This window comes from Somniosus microcephalus, chromosome 5, assembly GCF_052327205.1.
Source record: "Somniosus microcephalus isolate GS21.2 chromosome 5, FLI_Smic_1.0, whole genome shotgun sequence".
Lineage (NCBI taxonomy): Eukaryota > Metazoa > Chordata > Chondrichthyes > Squaliformes > Somniosidae > Somniosus > Somniosus microcephalus.
Window position 1 is genome coordinate 295,019,573 of NC_140991.1, and position 21,849 is coordinate 295,041,421.

Consider the following 21,849-nt stretch of genomic DNA (forward strand, 5'->3'; position numbering starts at 1 on the left):
CCTGATTTGCTCACCCAACTCAGAAGTGTTGAGATCCAAGTGTAGCGCCTCCATTTCTGCCCCAGCTGAACTTAGCCAGCTCTGCTCAAACTGAGGATAGAACCTGGGACCTTCTAGCCTGCATAGTTCAGTTACATTCTGCCTTTACCAACTGGAGCCTGGACATATTACTTTAAATTATCAAATGACCTCACTGGCAAAAGACAGTGGGGGCGATTTGTGCCAGCTCCTTTAGGGGCTAAAGAGCCTCCGAGGTGGCCAAGATGGGGGTCTTGAACTGAAACGCTGGTTTAGCCTGCATTTAGCAGAAGACGCCATCTTAGTAAAGGAGTTAAAGCTTGCGCACTAGGAACGATCGCCTGGAGGATCATTAAGGGGCTGATTGCCACTTAAATTGCCTGCTAGGGCTCATTAACGAGGCTGCATGGCATTTTCAGGGATAGCGCTTTATCTAACGCCCTCTTCTTACAGCGACCAGCTGATTGCGAGTAAACAAGTTGTTGCTGAGGATTTTGAGCGCTACTTAAAGGTATATCACCTTTTACTGTTCACTTGCTGCTGGGGGTTTGAAGAGGACTTTTGAAACTCTTTCTGGGACACTTTGTCAAGACTTCACCAACACTCGAGATACATTTATTCTGCAAAAAGAGTGAGTGCTGTGCTACTCCACCTTATTGGAGACCTTATAAGCATCACCAGGAGAAAGGGAGTGCTTGATCAATTACATTCTTCTCGGGGGTCCTTCTGGGTCTGCAGGAGGAATGGGAGGAGGGCATGAGGCCAGGCAGAGCAGCAGCAGCTGCTGCAGGAGAGAGGGACAGGAGGGCGAGGAGGGCAAGGTGAACCCCTTCCCCCCCCGTGCGTACAGGACATCCCTCTTCCTCCGGACCTCCTCCACCAGGACCACCAGTGCCATGTCCGAGAACCTGTGTGGCCTCTCACTCGGTCCCTGAGCCATCCTGAAACCTGCCGCTGTGTGCCAGCCAGCACTGGCACTCCACACCTTCAGTGGGAGTGGGTGAATGGAGCCCACATATACTGCTCCACAAAAATCGCTTCTAATCAGTGCTAGTGCTAAACCTGCAGGTGTCTGTTTTAGCATCTTCAGACAAGTTCAAATGATGATGATCAGTAAGTAGGACCAAAATTGCATGTTAAAACTAGACTTTCAAACAGGCGTGTCTTACTAGCACAGCACTCATTTAGGGCCCGTTTTCAACCTTTCATCAAAATAACCCCAAGAAAATTAGAATGTTAAGAAAATACAAGGCACCAGTGCTGAAAATCTTAAGTTCTGAGGCCTGTTTTAAGGACCGACTTTGGCCTCCTGCACAGTAATATGACATTTTTACAGTGCATACAAGACAATTCAAACTGCTTTCTTACATTACATGGTGTGGTTAATATTGTTGAAGAATTGGTAAGAATGTGTTAAAATATTTACCTTTTCCTTTTTTCTTCTGAATATTACTTTCTCTGAGGTGATTCTCTTTTTAAAAGTCTTCTGTGGATCACTGTTCACAGTACTCCGTTGCCTTGATGTAAATTGGCCTTTGAGAATAAACTCAGCAATTTTGGAATTTTTAAATGTCTCTCCTAAATAGTTTATGACTTGCTGTACTCCGAGGAGAACATTTTCAATTCCATCTATCTTCTTGGTTTGTTCCTTTGAACTCTGATTCAGCATTGACAACATAGCGGAAATCTCAACAGAAACACTTGCATTTTTATTTTCATCTTCTTTATGGTTGGTGACCTGTTTTATTTCTTCTCTGTCAGCCTTCAGCATTTCAATGTCTTTTCCAATCTTATCGACATCTTGAGTTATGCCATCCAGCTTCTGAATGACCTTTTCCTGAATGCCCAATAGTTTATCTACAGTTTGGCTCAAAGACTCCAGCTTAATATCCATCACATTGAAAATATCTGCAGAGCTGTTCCGACTGCTCTCAGAAGATTTTCTTGAGGTTCCCGTCATCACAGGAGGCCTTTGGCTCTGAATGGCATTGCAGTCGAAAACTTTGGCCAGAGAATGGACCAAAGTACTAGAGTTCTTCCTTGGTGGTGTGTTCATTGTAGTCTTTAATAGAGGTAGAAGAAAATCAAAATCTTGCAACAAAAAAATAAAGACTCACACAGCCAAAGAGGCTTAGAATTGCCTTAGAATAAGTTCAAAAGAATGAATCAGTTTTTACCAGTAGCAGCAAAGAGCTGAGTGTCCTTTCAAAAAGGAACCAAAGAGCCTTGTGGTTGTATTTTTCTGCTTCAAGACAATTCTCTGTGAGGTTCTTCAGCAGCGCCTGTAAAATGTTTGTCAGTGCCTGGGACTGAGGGTTTAATAACTGCATTGGAGACTTTCAAAACCCCGACATTCAAGTTCCTGCAAACGAGTCCAACAGGCACTCGGACAAATATAGATTAGGCTGCAACCTTAGTGACCGGTGATAATCCTTTCTGCTCACTTGCTTCCCTTTGTTCCTTTTATGTATTTTAAAGACGTACAATGGCTACATTTAGCTGTAGCAAACTGACATTGAAATTCTTCTGCCTATCCCAGATGTCTTTTATCCTGTGACGTCAGCACTGAAATGAAGGCTATTTGGGCACCCATGGCATTTGGCAACACATATCTTGCATGACATTTGAAGTGCTTTAAAGTGCGAGGCAATTTCCCTGGTGCTTTTGCTAAGTGTGAAAATGGTTCTATTATGTGCACTATGATTTCGAGTTTTAAAAATCTTAGGTAAATAATTGTTCAATTTTCTCTACGATATATTTTGACTTCAGCTTTATCAGTGTAGGAGTTCAAACATTGCTATGTTGATAGTGATGGCAGCTGAAATATTTGCGCTGCATAGTGCACAGAATAGCCTTGAATAGCAGTCTAATAGCAGCAGAAAAATAGATGTAAGCTTTCCTTCCATGTCTTCGACAGCACCTCCCAAACCCGCAACCTCTACAGCCTAGAAGGACAAGGGCAGCAGGCGCATGGGAGCACCACCACCTCCAAGTTCCCCTCCAAGTCACACAGCATCCTGACTTAGAAATATATCGCCATTGGGTCAAAATCCTGGAACTCCTTCCCTAACAGCACTGTGGGAGTACCTTCACCACACGGACTGCAGCGGTTCAAGAAGGCGGCTCACCACCATCCTCTCAAGGGCAATTAGGGATGGGCAATAAATGCTGGCCTTGCCAGCAACGCCCACATCCCATGAATGAATAAAAAAATTAATTGGCATCAACGCATGTCTACCAAAGACAGGCTTTTTCCAATGATTTAGAAAATGGTTTCAAGCCCCACTCGAGACATGATCACATGATCCAGCCTGATACTTCAGTGCAATACTGAGGGAGTGCTGTACTGTCAGATGTGCCATCTTTCAGGTGAGGTATCAAACCTGCCCTCTCAGGTGGATGTAAACAATTCCAAAATACTATTCAAAGAAGAACAAGAAAGTTCTTCTGATGTCCTGGCCACTACTGAGCCCTCAACCAACATCACCTAAATCATTGGCTGTGAAGCAATTTGGGACATCCTGAGGTTTGTCTGAAGTGTAGTCACTGTTGTAATATAGGGAAACGTGACAGCCAATTAGTGCACAGCAAGATCCCACAAATAGCAATGAGATAAATACCCAGATAACCTTCCCAATTCTTACTGGCACTCTTCTTCCGTCCCTTATCAATTCGCATTGGCACTCTAGCCAATTTAATTAAGCTGGTTCTCTTCTTCCACTCTCCCCTGTGCAAGCCAATACTTTAACCTCCCCCCAGAGTTCATGCTGGCACTCTGTGATCCTCTCTCCCTGTTCACGCTGGCACTCACCCGCCCCACTCCCTCGATTAATGCTGGCAATCTTGTTCCTCCTCCACTCCAAAGCCTTATTCCAGCTTCTCCTCTCTTCCCTCTGAAACACCACTTCCAGCTTCTGCCTCTTTGCCTCTCCTCTTCATTGTCATCAATCGCCATCAATGTCATCCTTCCCTCTGTTGCCGTTCATTTAGCTCTCGCTTTGTTACCGTCAATTTCTTCCTTCCCTCTCCCTTTCATTCCCATCCACGCCCCTCTTTCAATGCCATTTCTTTCCCCCGGTTTCTCTGCCATCTACTCCTTTCTCGCCATCCATCCATTTCCCCCCTTGCCATATATTCTGTTTGCCCTCCCGTTGCCAAGTATTTTGTCCTCTCTCCCTACACCGTGCCCTCTCCCCCTGCACTCTGCACTCTCCCCTTCCTTGTATTCTTTTCCCCTCTTCTTGCCACACATTCTCCTCCCTCCCAATGGCATTTATTGTCCCCATGCACAAATATTACTTGCCACTTGTCAGCCCAAGCCTGGATGCCCAATGACCTGTGGCCTGTAGGTACCATGAAATCAGGTCCCAAGCTGTGATGACAACAGAAACTCAATGAAAATCTCAAATTTTCATGGCAAAGTTTCCCTCAAGCACAGCACTACAGGGGCCTTTAGCGATCAGGTCAGGACGTTTGTGGGCAATGCTATTGGAGCAGAGACTTTACATTACAGGTCTCCATCCATATTGCCAGTTCACTGCGCCTCTGCTGCAGGCACACCTGGGGTGCTAGGCTCAGGAAAATCATAGAGTTATTTTGCTGTCAATTAACTGGTTGCATGTTTGATCTGTAGAAAATATTGTTAAATCTTCAGCTAATGACCTCATTTTTCATGCTGGGATCTATTGGCTGGGATCTATCCAAGATGGAGTTAAGCACCAAATTAAAATTAAACTTAGGGAAACTATGACAGTTGTGAGATTAGCTGTGACAGAAATTAGACACATTGTGGTTTGTAAGATAACCACAAGCCAAGACAATCCACCTGGGACAATTGTAGAATAGCCTTCTGGCTCTGTAGCACTTCTAAATTTCTCTGCATCAGTATTTCAACTCTTGTTTTACATATTAAAAAAGAGATGACCTGCCCTGCCCTTTCTTATGCAACCTCTTTGGCCGCGATTTTGCCGGCGCTCGGCGGACGGGATGGGTGGCAGGTCAGCTGTGAAATTTTAAATGATTGACAGCGGGTTGGGAAGCCACTGTCTAAACGTGCACTCCTGCATTTCCCGATGTCGGGTCTGCCAGCGCTGAGCAGACCCAACAGGCAGTGGCGGGAAACCCAATTCAAATTATTAGTGGCTTTTTTACATGCACTTAACAATGCTTTTTTCCCCAGCTTTTTGAATTTGACAGATCGCCCACTGGTTTCCCACTTTGTCTAGCCCTCGTCTGTGAAGCTGAGGCAGGAGGTCACTTGCCATTGAATCAGCTGATGAGCTGACAGCTTCAAATGTCAATTCAAAGCTCCCAGCTGATTGAGAAATGTTACCTTAACCATTAGCTTCTCTAAACTGTATTTCCACTACAGGTTCAGAATGCGCAAGTCTTTACACAAATGTCCATGCAGTCTGACCTTATTACCTCTCCCAACATTGACAGATCACTTCTGCCATCTCTACTTCACCTGCTATCTAGTCCATCAGCATGGGCGCACTTTATACTCTCTCAACTTGGTCCTCAGAATCTGACCAAGATCAGCCCCAACACTAGCAGCACCAACAACCACACCAACCTTCTCTGCAATCACCTGATGCTTCACAGGACAGAGGGCATCAGCACCCGAGCACATTGCTGCCTGGGACACCAGGAATGGCCTCACCATGGCCACCTTTACTTCACTTGACGCTGCACACTCTGGCTGCCACATGGTGCGCCAGGTTGACACCACCCCACACCAACAACATCCCTACAATGACCAAGCCATTCATTTCACACTCATCACCATTGCGGGGGGTATCGTTATGTCTCACCATTCACTGCAACTCACTAAGCCACTTCCAAAGGTGCACACAAATCTGCCCAAGAATGCAAAGTGTTTAAAATAAAGATTTCAATGTTTGACAGCACATTAACAGAAACTTCACATGAACATTCGCTAAAACACACAAGTGCCTACCCTTGTGTGTTGTTAGTTGGTATGATTGGACTAGGATGAGGGTGAGTGTGAGGGGTGGATAGTGAGATGGGGAAGTGATAATATAGATAGAGAGGGATGGGTGGAGGTCCAAGGTAAGTTGGTGTGAGTAAGGATGTGCAGGGGTAGGGTAAGGAAGGCAGAGTGATGGGGATGTGATGAGTGGCACAGCAAGATGCGGTTGAGTGTGACTTTGCAGTAACGTTTCATGATCTACTGAGATCATTGAAAGGTTTGCACCACTGCAGCCTGGTCCTCCTGACGACATCCCTGCTTGTGTCCTCCTGTGCAATGTGCAACCAGGCTGCGTTGGTCTCCTGGTGAGGCCTCTTCCGCCCATTGGAAGGGAAGAAAACCTCCCTGCATGCATATGGAGGGAGTCATGGGAGAGCCTGTGTGCAACCGTGTACCTCTGTGCAGTGCTTGCCAGTGTTTACAGCACCTCAATGCTGTAGAACACTGACAGCACAAATGTCAAAATCAATTTGCGCATGGTCCCTTTAAGGATACCAACTGATGACGCGTCATCAAATGACGTCATCAGACCGCTTCCTTCAATAGGCTGGGAAACGAGTTGGGCGGGCTTAATTAGCACAATCGGGGGAAAGTCATGTCGGAGGCCGGGATGGAGACAGGAGCGGAGCCGGGACCCGCCACCGAAGTCGCCCGCCATGGATCCGCCGAGGTAGGGAAAATCGCGGCCTTTGATTCTAACACAGCAACATAGCTATGTTTTAGGCAAGAAAAGATCATTGATCCATCTAGCCTACCCTTCCAAACCTCCTATCAGTTTCCTTATCATGATTCTGGAATCATAGCCTATGTTAATCCAAGTGAGCCTTCTGACCAAAACCAGCCACATATCGAAAACACCTCAGGTGGACATCTTGTAGATTTTTTTCAGTACTACTACCAGTAGATCTCCTCTGCCTTAGCTTATGCATAGTTTTGAGGTTTACCATGACTACACCACAGCCTAAACACAACAGCAGTTTGCCCATCACATTAATGCAGTCAATTTACCAAAAAATTATATCATGTGACTGACAAAACATAACAGTATTACACACATTACTGACAGTAAAAGATACAGGCCTCACATATATAATACTTCTAACACTATTTATGTACCACTTTATAAAACTTATTTAAGTAACGACATTTGTTCTTCCCTCCCCGAAGCCTCTTATTCCATTATTTACATTACAAACCATGTTTTTGGACTACCTTCCATAGTGGATTTGCAGTTTTTTGCTTAAAGTGAAAGTATTTTGTTTATTTATTTTTCCCTCCTCTCTCCCTCAAACCTTCCTACTTTTTCCCAGTTATAGAATTATAGAATGATACGGCACAGAAGGAGGCCATTCGGCCCATCGTACCGGTCCTCTGAAAGAGCAATCCAATTCGTCTCACTTCCCTGCTCTTTCCCCATAGCCCTGTAAATGTTTCCCTTCAATTACTTATCCAATGCTCTTTCGAATGTTACTACCCTTTCAGCCACCACCCTTTCAGGCAGTTCATTCCCGATCACAACAACTTGTTGTATAAAAAACATTTCCTCATGTCGCCTCTGGTTCTTTTGCCAATCACCTTAAATCAGTGTCACCTGGTTACCGACCCTCCTGCCACTGCCCAGAACTTCGGGTCTCCACGGGTGAGTGCGCACGGGGTACTCACCCGTAAGCCCAATGGAAGTGCCGGTTTCCTGCATGCACTGCGCATGCGCAGGAAACCGGCACTTCCGTTCCCCTGAAAGCAGGGGTTAAGAGGTCAAACGCGTGCACAGGAGAGGCTGCGCGTGCGCATCGAACTTACGTTTTTTTTGCAGGTTTTCCCGGGAGGGTAAGTCTCCAGAAGTTAGACATGTAAAAAGCAGTTGCAAGGCCTGCTTTTTACAAGGTAAGTGGTGAATGAATTAAAATTAAAACATTTTTTCCACAGGTTTATTATTTTTAAATACTTTAAAGAAAGGTAAGTTTATTTTTAGCCCCGTTAGAAAATAAAATTATTTTTTTCAAAAATTTAAATTATTGTTTAAAATAGTTATTTCATGTAATTTATAGTTTATTTAAAAAATTTGATTTAAAAAAAAATTTATTTGAAGATTTAGTGATGTTTTGGGGCTCGTAGTATTTCTAAGTTTGACAGCACTTCCTGTCAAACTTATGAATGAAGCATTCCCTGCTCCGATTGGCTCCCCATGGCCCACGTGATCCCAGGGGATGCATCAAACTAACTGTGCCCCTGGGATACACAAGCACTGCGCGCCGGCAGTTGGAGGAGGCCCAGGATCAGAATTCCATGGGGGCCCACAGCTCAACGGCCGGCACGCAAGGTAAGTGCACTGCGGTCGGGGGCTTGCATCCGCGGGAAGCCTCCGACCCGAATTTCTGGGCCATTATTTACGATTATAAATGACAGTGATCTGGCTTTTTTCACTGGCATTATTTTAACACCTGTATCAACTCAGTTAACTCCAGCATTAAAATAACACTGTTCAGAAAATCTAGGCTATTGTTTTCTTCCCTTAACATCTCACAGTACATTTGTAGTTCTTGCTGAAGTTGATGTTGGTGTAACACTGCCTAACAAGGATTTTCCCACAGCTGAACCTCCAGTGATTAGCACCTAAAGAAGTGGGTTTTTTATTCGTTATCAGGTATTTGTGGGCATCATTGTAGCCAGCATTTATTGCCCATAAATAAAATTAAAATAAGACTTGCATTTATATAGCGCCTTTCACGACCACCGGACGTCTCAAAGCGCTTTACAGCCAATGAAGTACTTTTGAAGTGGAGTCACTGTTGTAACGTGGGAAACGCGGCAGCCAATTTACGCACAGTAAGCTCCCACAAACAGCAATATGACAATGACCAGATAATCTGTTTTTGTTATGTTGGTTGAGGGGTAAGTATTGGCCAGAACACCGGGGATAACTCCCCTGCTCTTCTTCAAAATAGTGCCATGGGATCTTTTACGTTCACCTGAGAGAGTAGACGGGGCCTCCGTTTAATGTCTCATCCGAAAGACGGCACCTCCGGCAGTGCAGCACTCCCTCAGCACTGCACTGGAGTGTCAGCCTGGATTTATGTGCTCAAGTCCCTGGAGTGGGACTTGAACCCACAACCTCCTGACTCAGAGGCAAGTGTGCTACCAACTGAGCCACAGCTGACAATTAATTGCCTAATTTGGTAGTGTTACACCAATATCCCTAATTGCCCTTGAGACAGTGGTGGTGAGCTGCCTTCTTGAACCACTGCAGTCCGTATGGTGAAGGTTGTAGCGATTGTGGCTTGCTGGGCCATTTCAGAGGACAGTTAAGAGTCAACCACATTGCTGTGGGTCTGGAATCACATATAGGCCAGACCAGATAAAGACGGCAGATTTCCTTCCCTAAAGGACGTTAGTGAACCAGATGGATTTTTATGACAATCCAATAGTTTCATGGTCACCATTACTGATACAGTACTAGCTTTTTGTTCCAGATTTATTTAATTAACTGAATTTAATTTCCGCAGCTGCCGTGCTGGGATTTGAACTCACGTCTCTGGATCATTATGTCCAGGGCCTCTGGATTAATAGTCCAGTCAGCTAACTACTATGCTACCCTTCCTGTAAAGTGTTCATTTTCCATGGTCCAGGCCTCAATTTCTGAAGTCGGTATCAAACTGCTTTATAAACATCCTCCTCTGCCTGGCTACAACTCAGCAATGAAAAAAACTTCAAAGCTCACCAGAACCTGGAGTTTTCTCCTTGGGCGCAATCCGGAGGTGAGACCCGAACACACGCCCAATGTTACTCCCATTTTGCCAATGTCAAGTTACAACCAAGTATCCTCCCAATCTCATTAGAATACACCCAAACTTAAAACGGGCGTAAATCGGAAACTAGTGGAAACAATCAGGGCCCAAGGAGATGTCGAACGCACAACATACATTTCTCCTTAAAATTTAGGTTTCAACTAAGTTAACCATCATTCATGTGCAGCATGTTTAGGAAACTGCCATCCAGGAGGATCTTCAATTTTTAACGCAACCTCTACTTGTGCCATAAAAATGTATTAAAAAAAAATAGAAAATACAGAGCGGGTCTCACTGAGGATAAAAAAAAAATTACAGGTTCAAAAAATTATGATTAAAAGACTGAATAAATTTACATTGTTTCCTGCTGTGCCTAAAAATCTGGTCACGATGTTGAGAGCCACCAGAACATGCACGATTGGAGGATACTTGCTTGTGTGAGTTGGAGGGCGTGGTCAGTTTAGTGGGCGGAGATTAGCTCAGACTTCGATGGGCAGGCGCAAAAGATTGAGCCTTTTGTAGTTACACAGGTAACTCGCTTACACCCAAAATTCCGTGATCTATTAAGCCCACATACTGTAATTTGTTGGTGCTCAGATTACAGGTGCAAACGTAGAGGACGGTCCAGGCCCAGAACTTTTATTGGCTAGCATAAACCGTACAATGAAAAAAAATCCTTGCTGCTCACAACTCACAGTTTACTGTATTAAAGGAGCTATCTAAATGCGAGTGTTGGGAGAACATTGAAGCATCTGATCGCTTAGTTTTTCTACTGGGTAGTTATTCCAGATTGCTACTTTCTGCTACTTTCAGTTGGTTTATGTTTTAGTCAATCGAGTACTTGATCGGTAACTTGACAGGTAAGTGGTCGTTTGAGCCAATTGCAATTTTTTGCTCCATGGACTCGTAACACTTCTGAAGTGTGCCGCCTCGGAATGCACAATTGCGAGTGTGACGTTAATATGTCTGCCAGATACAAGACTAATCATTATATAGAGGTATCAGTTTGTATAAAGATCGAGCAGCAGTAAATCTCTTCTCTGTAAAGAGAATCCTGCTTCATAGATTATATTTAAAGGGATTCTCCAGCCTTAAAATAAAAAACAACCATTTTCACTAATGTGGCAGATGCTGCATAGATCATATGGAGGCAATTACACAGGGAGGGAAAGAACCAAGGACACATTTTTCCAAAATAAATGTGCTAAAGTTCACGGTAGAGTTGTTTTTAAATGATATGTAGAAGGAACAGGCATAATAGATCAAATGGCTTATTCCCATTCCGTGCTTTTTTATGTTCCAATCCCTTTGATATAAACATAGAGATTGTAGGTATTCGGAAAGAATTTAGTATTCAGATACACAGATGAAATCCTAAGATTATTTGTTGATCCATCGGCAATCTTTAGGGTTCGATACTGAAGTCTCAATATTTTGTGTGTCAGCTGCGGCTCAGTTGGTAGCACCCTTGCCTCTGAGTCAGAAGGTTGTGGGTTCAAGTCCCACTCCAGAGACTTGAGCACAAAACTCTAGGCTGACACTCCAGTGCAGTGCTGAGGGAGTGCTGCACTGTCGGAGGTGCCGTCTTTCGGATGAGATGTTAAACGGAGGCCCCGTCTGCCCTCAGGTATGTAAAAGATCCCATGGCACTATTTCAAAGAAGAGCAGTGGACCTCTCCCCGGTGTTCTGGCCAATAATTATCCCTCAATCAACACCACTAAAACAGATTATCTGGTCATTAGCACATTGCTGTTTGTGGGAGCTTGCTGTGTGTAAATTGGCTGCGCATTTCCTACATTACAGCAGTGACTACATTTCAAAAAGTACTTCATTGGCTGTAAAGTTCTTTGGGATGTCTGGTGGTCATGAAAGGTGCTATATAAATGCATGAATTTCTTTTCTATTTTTTTGACTACTTTTATTATCTGTTCTATATTTTTAGTGTTAAGCAAAGAAAAACTGGAGTTGAATTTTTCTCCACTATCCCATCCAGGATTTCAACAGAAAAAGAGGTGAAGGTGGAACAGTGTGGCTTACTGCTGCTTCACCCCCATGACCTGATTTTCCTCTCCTACCACTGCTGGGAATACCGATGACTGATCTTTCCCCACTTGCCACGTTCAAATGCTGGCAGGGTGGACCGGGTAGCCCATTTCTTCCCTTTCACCCCTGTACCTGCCACTCCCCAGGACCACCATGTGAACCATGTCTGTAAGCCTGGAGTACGAGTGGGGTGGCCCCAAATGTACCAAATGGAGGGAGAGGGCCTTGTTGTGGCCTCTTCTCCCTTCAACTCTCCACCATGCCTTACCTGCTGAAGATCCTGTACTTGGCTGAGGCCTTCAGTGGACATCTTGGGCCAGTCTCCACAGCTGTGTGGCCCCTTAAGATGTCGTTGGCCCTTTTCTGGTGGTGCCCAGGCAGTCCCACTACAGTAGGGTCTTCATTTTCCTGGGAGCCACTGATGGACTCCCACTCGTAATGACCCACCACCCAGGAAACTAGGCTGCGGTCATGTCCGGGTGGAAGCCCCGTGCCAACCTTGTAGGAACAACCTCTGGAAAATCCCGCCCCAAGAGTCAGAACTTAGCCGGAAGCTCAAAGCGAGGAACGTTTATACAAGCCCAACATTGATACCTACAGGCTGTGCCTGTCTTTAAATAATTCAAAAATTCAGTTGCAAATGTACTCGTGTGCAGCAGGAAAAGGATTTACCAATGAAACTAAATGTAATTTAAAGGCCAATTTGTTTTAATAACCATATAACCTACCCAAAGAATAAATGAAGCTTATACAGCTAAAGGTTATAGGTCATGTCTCTCCCCAGATGTTCTATACACGATTGAGATTCTCGGCCATACGATTCTAATGTCAGGTCAAGTGGCTGCACTTCTCCACCTGCTTTGGGAATGTTTAAATATCCATTACTTTTGTCTGGAGGTGTCGGATGTGGGGAGAGTCTTTTACCTTGCTGTTCTGAGGTGTGTATACTGGGTGGTGTTTCAAATCAATGTGCAATTTGATATTGAACTCCTCTTTGCTAGGCTTTCAGTTATTGTCTGGAAATCATGAACCAAGGAACAGTGGATTCATTCAGTTCTGGATATCATTAACCTACAGAGATTAACATTTAAACAGAAAGGTCAATTAATTCAATTTGAACAAGTATGGAGCTCATTTGAGAATTATGTGATTGCCAAAAGGGAAAGGAGACCACCGTGACATTATCTGGAGATAATTAGGACCAAATGGACCAACAGGTAGAGTCTGGATGTGAAGCAAGGGCTAGCGACCAAGTTAGAAAAATTGCACAGTACATTGGAAAAATATTAGAGATTTCTAATGTAGGACACTCGTATCATATATTGCTGCCTGTTCACTTTTATAGTTTTGCTAAAATGATTATTGAAACAGGATGCTGGATATAAGGTAGCTAAACAGTTAGTAAAGCATAACATAACAGTACGTGCTGAGGAATGATACAGCACCTTATCACATCTCTCAAACAGATCGCAAAACACTTCAAATACAATTAACTACTTTGAAATGCAATGGTTTGTTATACAGTCAAACAAAAAAAGCCATTTTGCACACATTAAGCTACCACAAACAGCAATAAAATAAATGATAGTGTTGAAACTAGTAATGGCCCATTTTATCTGGAGATGAATATTAGACTGCTTGCCTTGCTGGCAGTGGCCTAAATGTAATTCCTAGGAAGGGGGTTGGAGCGGCAATGGGGAGAGGGAAGTAAGGGTGTGGGTAAGGGGTGTGAGCACGAGAACTGTGGAGTTGGGAAGCATTCCTGTGTTTCCCTAACTCAACCTAGAGCCTCCAGGGCATCCTGTTTGACCCTGAGCTGAGCTTCTGACCCCATATCCTCTCGATTAACAAGACCACCTATGTAATATCGCCCGTCTACGCCCCTGCCTCAGCCCATCAGCTGCTGAAACCTTCATCTATACTTTTGTTACCTCCACACTCGACTATTCCAATGCTTATCTTGGCCGGCTACCCACCTTGCACCCTCCGTAAACTTGGGCTCATCCAAAACTCTGCTGCCCGTACCCTAACTCGCGCCACGTTTGTTCACCCCTGTGCTCACTGACCTACACCAGCTCCTGGCCTAGCAATGCTTCACATTTATAATTCTCATCCTCGTGTTCAAATTCCTCCATGGCATCGCCCCTCCTTTTCTCTATAACCTCTTCCAACCCAACAACCCTTCCAGAACTCTGCGTTCCTCCAATTCTGGCCTCTTGTGCATCCACAAATTTAATCGCTCCACCCACTGGTGGGCGGGCTTTCAGCTGTCTTGGCCTTAAGCTCTCAAAAAATCCCTGCCTAAAACTCTCCACCTCTCTACCTCTCTCTCCTCCTTTAAGACGCCCCTTAAAGCCTACCTCTGTGACCAAGCTTTGGGTCAGCTGTTCTTATATCTCGTTATGTGGCTCGGTGTCAACCAGCCCAAATGTTGTTTGTCGGGCCCGGAATAACACTCCTGCTCCTCCTGGCCCCACAAAGATAAGTTCTAAACTGACCAGACAGGGCTTCTGCCAGATTTTACTGGGTGGAGCTTCCGCGGCAGGTGCTTTGCTCAGTAGCCAGTTAAAATTGCCTCAGGGCCCTAATGACATCATAAAACCCCGACGTACATTTATTTATGAGGCTCCAGCCTGAGTTAGGTGGGCACTCCAACTATTATGTCCGTGTATGATTGAGACACGGACAGCAGGAGTTGAACAAAACAAGTCTTTACTGAAAGGAGTCAATCGGGAAACTGAAACTACAGAGGCTTACTAGCGCCTTTTATACAGGGGTGGTCACTGCCGGTACTGCAGTCTGAGACCAGTTATTCTCTTAAAGGTACATACACAACAATTCCTCCCCTTTTAGATAAACAGTACATAACATTCATTTAACAACTAAATGATAACTAATTACAATCACAATTACGGTTGCTAGACATTGGTTAAGTTTAAGCAATTATAAGTTCAGTCTTTGAGGAGGCTTCCTGATTCTGTCTGGATAATGCCTCTTTGGGATATCAGGTTCTTCTGGCAAGGTTGAGTCGGGATCAATGTCGTTGTTTGGTTCATCTGCTTCCAATATCACCGATTCTGCGGTAGCTGCAATTGGTATGTCGATTTCATTGCCAGGTGTATCAGATCGTGGTGTGGAGTTGACGTTTTCCAGTGACTCTAGAATCTGGTCAGCATAGCGTCTTACAATGCTCTCTCCAACGTCCACGGTATACATGAGAGGTCCTTGCCGTGTACAAATCGTTCCTTGCTGCCATTTCTCAGTGCGGTAGTCCCGGGCCAAAACTGGTTGATCTATCTTAAAACTCCTGGTCGGCCTCTCATTCATATTCTGAAACTGCCAGTTCTCCACATCTCTTCTGATGTTTGGCTTAACCAAATCCAAGCGGCATCGTAGTCTTCGATTGAAGAACATCATGGCTGGAGTTTGGTTGGTAACCGCATGTGTCGCATTCCGGTAGGCAAACAAGAAGTTGTCCACCTTGTGTTGTAGGGGTATATCTTCATTACACATTGCCTTGATAGCCTTCTTGAATGTTTGAACAAACCTCTCGGCCAATCCATTAGTGGCTGGATGATATGGGGCAGATGTGTAATGCTTAACACCATTGTTCTTTAAGAACCTCCGGAACTCTTCAGACACAAACTGTGGTCCATTGTCAGAGCAAATCTGTTCAGGCAGCCCATTCCTGGCAACTATGGTTCGTAAAACTGTGATAGTTTTTTCCGTGGTGGTTGAGGACATTTTTATTACCTCTGGCCACTTTGAATGTGCATCCACCGCAATTAAAAACATCGAGTCCATGAAGGGACCAGCAAAATCAATGTGCACCCTTTGCCATGGAGATGAGGGCCACTCCCATGGATGTAGAGGAGCTTGTGGTGGGGCGTTTTGGACCTTCTGGCATCCTGCACAGCTCTTGGTCATCTCTTCGATTTCTCTATCGATTCCCGGCCACCACACAAACGCTCTGGCTAAGTTCTTCATTTTTACCCCACCCAGATGACCCTCATGAAGCTCATTGAGCACTCTATCCATCAACTTAGGTGGAATTACTACTCTGGATCCACACATCAAGGTTCCTCTGCACACTGACAGCTGTTCTCTTCTAGGCGAGAATGTTGGCAGCAGTGGTTCGCCATGTGCTGGCCATCCCTTCACCGTTAAATCATAGACCCGTGATAGTGTCGGGTCATTCCGTGTTTCCTTTTCTATGTTTGCATTCGTCACAGGGAGACATTCGACTATGGTCGAGTGGAATAACTCCATTAGATCCACTGCAAGGTCGTCTTCTTCCACCGTCGGCAGCGGTAGGCGTGACAATCCATCAGCATTCCCATGCTGTTTAGTTCCTTTGTACTCGATGTCATATTGGTGTGCCCCTAGGAAAAGGGACCACCTCTGCAGCCGTTGCGCTGTCATTATCGGTACGCCCTTCTGAGGGTTGAAAATGGAGACAAGAGGTTGATGATCGGTTAGTAGAGTAAATTTTTGACCGTGCAGGTAGTGATTGAACTTCTTCACCCCCCACACTAGGCTGAGGGCCTCTCTGTCAATCTGGGCGTAGTTACGCTCGGCAGAAGTTAACGAGCATGACGCAAAAGCTATCGGCCTCTCTAAACCATCAAGGAATTTATGTGACAGTACCGCCCCAATGCCGTAGGGAGACGCATCACATGCCAGTCTGATCGGCAGTGCTGGGTTGTAGTGAGCCAATACTTCTCTTGAAGTGATTAAGTCCTTACTCTTCTGAAAGGCCCGCTTACAGTCATTGCTCCATTTCCATGCTACTCCCGTTCGTAGCAGGGCGTTCAGTGGGCGCAGAATTGTCGACAAATTCGGCAAAAACTTATGGTAGTAATTCACCAACCCGAGGAATGACCTCAGTTGCGACACATTTTCAGGCGCTGGGGCCATAACAACTGCTTCAATTTTGTCAGGAGACTTATGTAACCCCTCTTCATCAATCACGTGGCCACAATACGATATCTGTTTCTTAAAAAACTCGCACTTGGGGCGGTTGGCTCGAAGCCCATGTTCCCGTAGTCTAGTGAGCACCTGTTCTAGGTAGTTAAGGTGTTCACTGTCATCTTCACCTGTCACAAGGATGTCGTCCAAGTAACACTGAGTCCCCGGAATCCCTTGCAGGACTTGTTCCATCGCTCTTTGCCATATCGCCGGAGCCGATGCTACTCCGAATACCAATCGATGATACTGGTAAAGACCTTTGTGAGTGTTTATCGTGAGATACTTCCTAGAGGATTCTTCAACCTCCATCTGCAAATATGCTTGTGCTAGGTCAATTTTTGTAAAACGCTTCCCTCCAGACAGTGAGGCGAAGATGTCTTCTATCCTTGGAAGAGGATATTGTACTGTGTGAAGGACTGGGTTCACCATCACCTTGAAATCCCCACAGATGCGAACCTTCCTTGGCTCCTCAGACTTATTGCTTAATGTTTTCTTCATGACAGGAACGATGGGTGTCGCCCACTCGCTCCAGTCGACCTTAGACAACACCCCTGCCTTCTCCAGATTCTCCAGCTCTGCCTCGACGGCTGGGCGAATTGCATATGGTACCGGTCTTGCTTTGAAAAACTTGTGAATTGCATTCTCTTCTATTTTTATCGAGGTGGTTACGCCTTTAAGAGTGCCCAGTTCTTGTTGAAATACCTCTTTGGCGTTAGCTAAGATTGTTGACAATCGTCCAGGAGTGACGTCTTCATCTTTTTTACTGTCCACCGTCATTGCATGAATGGAGTGCCAATCCAAGCTTATCTTCCTGATCCATTCACGTCCCAATAACGGTGGTCCACCATTTTGCAGTATGTAGAGATACAATTTCCGTATTTTCTTGCCGTTGTATTCGACAGGCACCCTTATTTTTCCTCTGGGGTGTACTTTTTGCCCCGTATACGTCGTCAAGACGATGGATGTCTCTCTCAAGGGTATGTGTGAGAATAGCCGCTCGTAGTCTCGTCAATTCATGACGGTTAGCACTGATCCTGTATCCAATTCCATTTTAACTTGGGACCCTGCTATCGTGAGGGTGACCCAAATGGTTCGGTGATCCTCTTTTGCGATTACATTGTGAAGTTTGAGACAGCTTAGTCTCCTGTTCCCGGATTCACTATCGCTCATCTGGTCTTCGGAACTACTGTCCGTCATCTTTTGTACTTTCTTGTACGGTTCCTTAGTAGCATTTTTGTTGTCGCTGGTCTTCTTCCCAGACCTGCAAACTCGTGCAATGTGTCCCATCTTTCCGCATTGCCTGCATATTTTGTCCTTGGACCAGCAGCCCTTCTGGTCATGGTTAGTTCTGCCACAGCGATAACATTTTGCAAATCCCCGTGTCATTTCGTGGGTGCCGTATTCCTGTGGCTTTTGTTGAATTTCCGCAGCTCCCCTGGCTGCTGCTTCGTACGATACTGCCACGCTGAAAGCCTTATCTAGCGTCAGCTCTTTCTCTGAGTGTAACTTCTTCTGTGTTCCTTCACTCAGGAGTCCACAGACAAATTTGTCCCATAGGGTATCTGCCAGTCCTGCTCCGAACTGGCAGTGCTTTGATAGCTTGTGTAGTTCCGTAAGGTACTCAGCATTGCTCTCATCTTTATGCTGAGTTCTCCTGTGGAATTTAAATCTTTCTGCTATCAACAGCGGTGCAGGGTTTAGGTGTTCCTGTAGGACAGCAACAATTTCGTTAAAACTCTTCGCCTTCGGTTTGGCTGGAGTAATCAGGTCCCACAATAGGCCGTACGTTCTAGCGCCCATTAAGTTTAGCAATACCGATGCCTTTTTCTCATCGGCTATTTCGTTTGCCTCGCAATATACCTCGACTCTTTCCACATACGTGGTCCAGTCCTCTATTGTATTATCAAAGGCAGTGATCCAGCCAGTCTTCGGCATCTTGAAAATCTAAAATGGCACCTCCCGCGCTTTGCCTTCTTCCCTGATTTAACAAAATGGCACCTCCCGCGCTTTGCCTTCTTCCCCGCTGTTGCTAGCGCTGCTTTCCGCGGTTTCCGTTGCAACCTGCAGCTCCTCGCGGTTTCCTGCGCGTTTAATATTTCTTTTTTTTTATTATTTTCCCGTCGTGGAACAACCATGTGGGACTCTTGCCTCCCTCTTCTCGGGTCTATACGCAACCCGGCTTCGTAGCACCGGCCACGCCCTGTGTGCTCCACCCTCTCTCTCTCCTCTGCCCAACAACGCTGCTCGGCCCCGTTGCAAGCCACCCGCTCGAGTTTGCAACCGCCGCAGCCCAGGAAGGATCAGTGTACTACCTGCCACCAGCCCGATTAGCTGAAGCACTGTCGAAAGGAACCAGGCCCCGCTTTCGACAGCTTCTCCAGCAATCTTCAACTCCGCTAACACAGGGGCGGATGCCCACGGTCGACGCCCGTTTCTACTGCTTCTTTCTTCCTTCTGGCCTCGACCTTTGCTCACTCCGCTGCAGGAATGGATCCCAGGAGGTGGTGCAGACTGTAGGTAAGTTCGTATCTGCTCGTCGCCAGTATTATGTCCGTGTAAGATTGAGACACGGACAGCAGGAGTTGAACAAAACAAGTCTTTACTGAAAGGAGTCAATCGGGAAACTGAAACTACAGAGGCTTACTAGCGCCTTTTATACAGGGGTGGTCACTGCCGGTACTGCAGTCTGAGACCAGTTATTCTCTTAAAGGTACATACACAACACCAACCACCCAAGAAAACAGCAGAGTCAAAATGGCTGCAGGGTGGGAGGCGAGCCTAAGAGGGTGCTAATGGGGCGCAAAGCAACTAGCGCCTGGGCGCAGCGATGTTTACGTCGCTCCCGAAATTGACTAGAGTTTTTGCGGCGGTGCAAAAGTTTACCGCCCCGATCTGCTGCGCCCGCAGATCATGACATCAGTCGAGCGTGCAACGCCCTGGTAGCGCCCCGGACCAGATATTGAGTGGCGACCCCCTCCCAGTTCGCGGTCCACTCTGCACCTGGCTGATGACACCGCTCCGTAACCCCAACAGCCCTGCTGAGCTGCGGTACAATGAGAGCCATCTCGCCACCAGGAACATCATTGAGCAGACGATCGGTGTGCTCAAGCAATAGTTCCACTGTCTGGACCACTCAGGAGGAGCCCTGCAGTACTCGCCTGAGCGAGTCTCCCTCTTCATAGTTGTGTGCTACATTCTTCATAACCTGGCAATCCTCAGGACCCAGCCAATGCCAACAGGCCTTGGAGCAGCACCGGAGGAGGAGGAAGAGGAGGAGGAAAAGGAGGAGGATGATCAGCAGCAGCACCAAGGCGAGAGGGAGGCCCACAATGTTGAAACTGCAAGGGCCGTCCACCAATGACATAACAAGCCACTTCTAGGTCCCGACTGAGGAAATGGCTTCTGGCATGGAGAACAACATGAATGAAAGCAACCCGCAACCCCAAAGCTGGCCAAGGCAGCAATGATTCCAAAGGCCAAATCTGTACATTTTGAATACAAAAACTTTTTTATTTTACAAACTCTGTGTGTGTCATTTCTTTATGACAAACTAATAGAAACAAAATTAAAAAATAATTAATTAATATAACTGGTTCTCACAACCTGGAGATAATGTCCAAAGCACTAAACAAAAGTTTGAACATGAACCTCGGCCTTTAATAAAAAAATTCCCAACATTACGTAACACCTCCTACTTTTTGCCCTTTGAGGGTGATCTCCTTCCCTTGCGCACTTCCCCCCTTCCCACCCTACTGCTCTTCCGTAATGGGACCCCAGTGGCTGCAGCAAGGCTGGTAGAAGACTGCTGATTGTCAGAACCTGAGACTACAGATGCCCTTGAAGGACGGCCTCAACCAGCTCTGGGCCTGGAGGGCCCGGCTGCAGAATGCGCCAACTCTGCATGGGCGGCAGCAGTCTGGGCTACAGGCGGTGGCAAGTGCAATGGGGAAATGACAGTGGTGGCAGCAGGAATGCTGTCATCTTGAGAGAGGACAGCAACTCCCTGCTTGACCGACACACTGGCACTCCCACGGGGCAGCACCTCAGCATCCGGAGCAATCTGCTGGAGCACAGATCGCTGGCCTGCTGCGGCGCGGTGAGAGCCCCGGGGAAATGTGTCCGAACCAGCGATGATGGCAGCAGTCAGTACTTCCGTGGCCTCAATCTGAGTCTGCATGAGACCAGTCTGAGATTGGATCACGGCAGCCAGTGACTGAATTGCAGCACTAAGCATTTACATGGCATCCGTCTGTACTACAGCGTAGTACTCCACACTCCTTGCCAGTGCATCAATGTATTCGGGCACCCTTCCCACTGCACCCATGAGCTCAGTGTGCATGTCCACCGCCTGGGTGTTCATTTCAGTGATAAACCACTCCTCCTCTGCATCCAGTGCAGCAGGACTCGCTGGCCTACTCTCCCATGGGGAGAAGGCCCCCGAGCTTCCCTAGCCACATCACGTTGCTGCAGCCCGCTGGGTCCCGGAGCTTCACCCTCATCAGACCCTTCCCCCCCTGCTCCCCTCCAGGGAAGACGTGTTCCCAGTGTGGGCATGGGCTTCCTCGGGAGCGGGTGGCGCTGATGCTCCGGCTTCCTCTTCCTCCTCGCCTGCGGCTTCGCTCCCACTGGCAACTTGAGGGCCCATCTCCTCAGCTGGTGAATCACCATCTGAAAGCAGGGAGGTACAAGAGTGGCTTTAGCATCAGGACAGGGGGGCAGTAAGGGAGGAAGGAGTGCAGCAATTTAGTAAGTTGGATTAAAAGTGTCAAAGGCTGGTGTTGTGAGGGACAAGTGGAACAAGAGAGGAGAGAAAGCTGATGACCTTACCATTGCCAACCCGAACGGGGTCGACCTCTTCAGGGGCAACGGGACTGATCACCTGGCTTGCCACAATCCTGCGGACGCACGCCTCAAGATCGCTGAGGGGTTGCAGCTGAGGCCTCCCTCCACTTGTCCATTGCTGCTGTCTCCTGTTATGAGATATCTTGGCTTGCAAGAAAAAGGACGGCGTCTGAGTAAATATACAGCCATGGTCTTGCCTG

At 46.4% G+C, this 21,849-nt stretch overlaps 1 protein-coding gene across 6 annotated transcripts in view; it reads right to left on the minus strand.

Annotated features, from left to right (window-relative positions):
• Positions 1–21,849, minus strand: part of mylk4b (myosin light chain kinase family, member 4b) — a 279,264-nt gene that overhangs the window by 74,003 nt on the left and 183,412 nt on the right. The window contains exon 1 of one of the 6 annotated variants that reach the window (XM_085989144.1): positions 1,445–2,523. The exons of 2 other annotated variants lie outside the window; for them this stretch is intronic. In XM_085989144.1, coding sequence (XP_085845270.1) covers positions 1,445–2,074 — 630 coding nt within the window. In that variant the 5' untranslated portion in view covers positions 2,075–2,523. Of the gene's footprint in view, positions 1–1,444; positions 2,528–21,849 lie in introns of those variants that run through there. 3 more of the 6 variants (XM_085989146.1, XM_085989147.1, XM_085989145.1) reach the window with 3 other exon arrangements.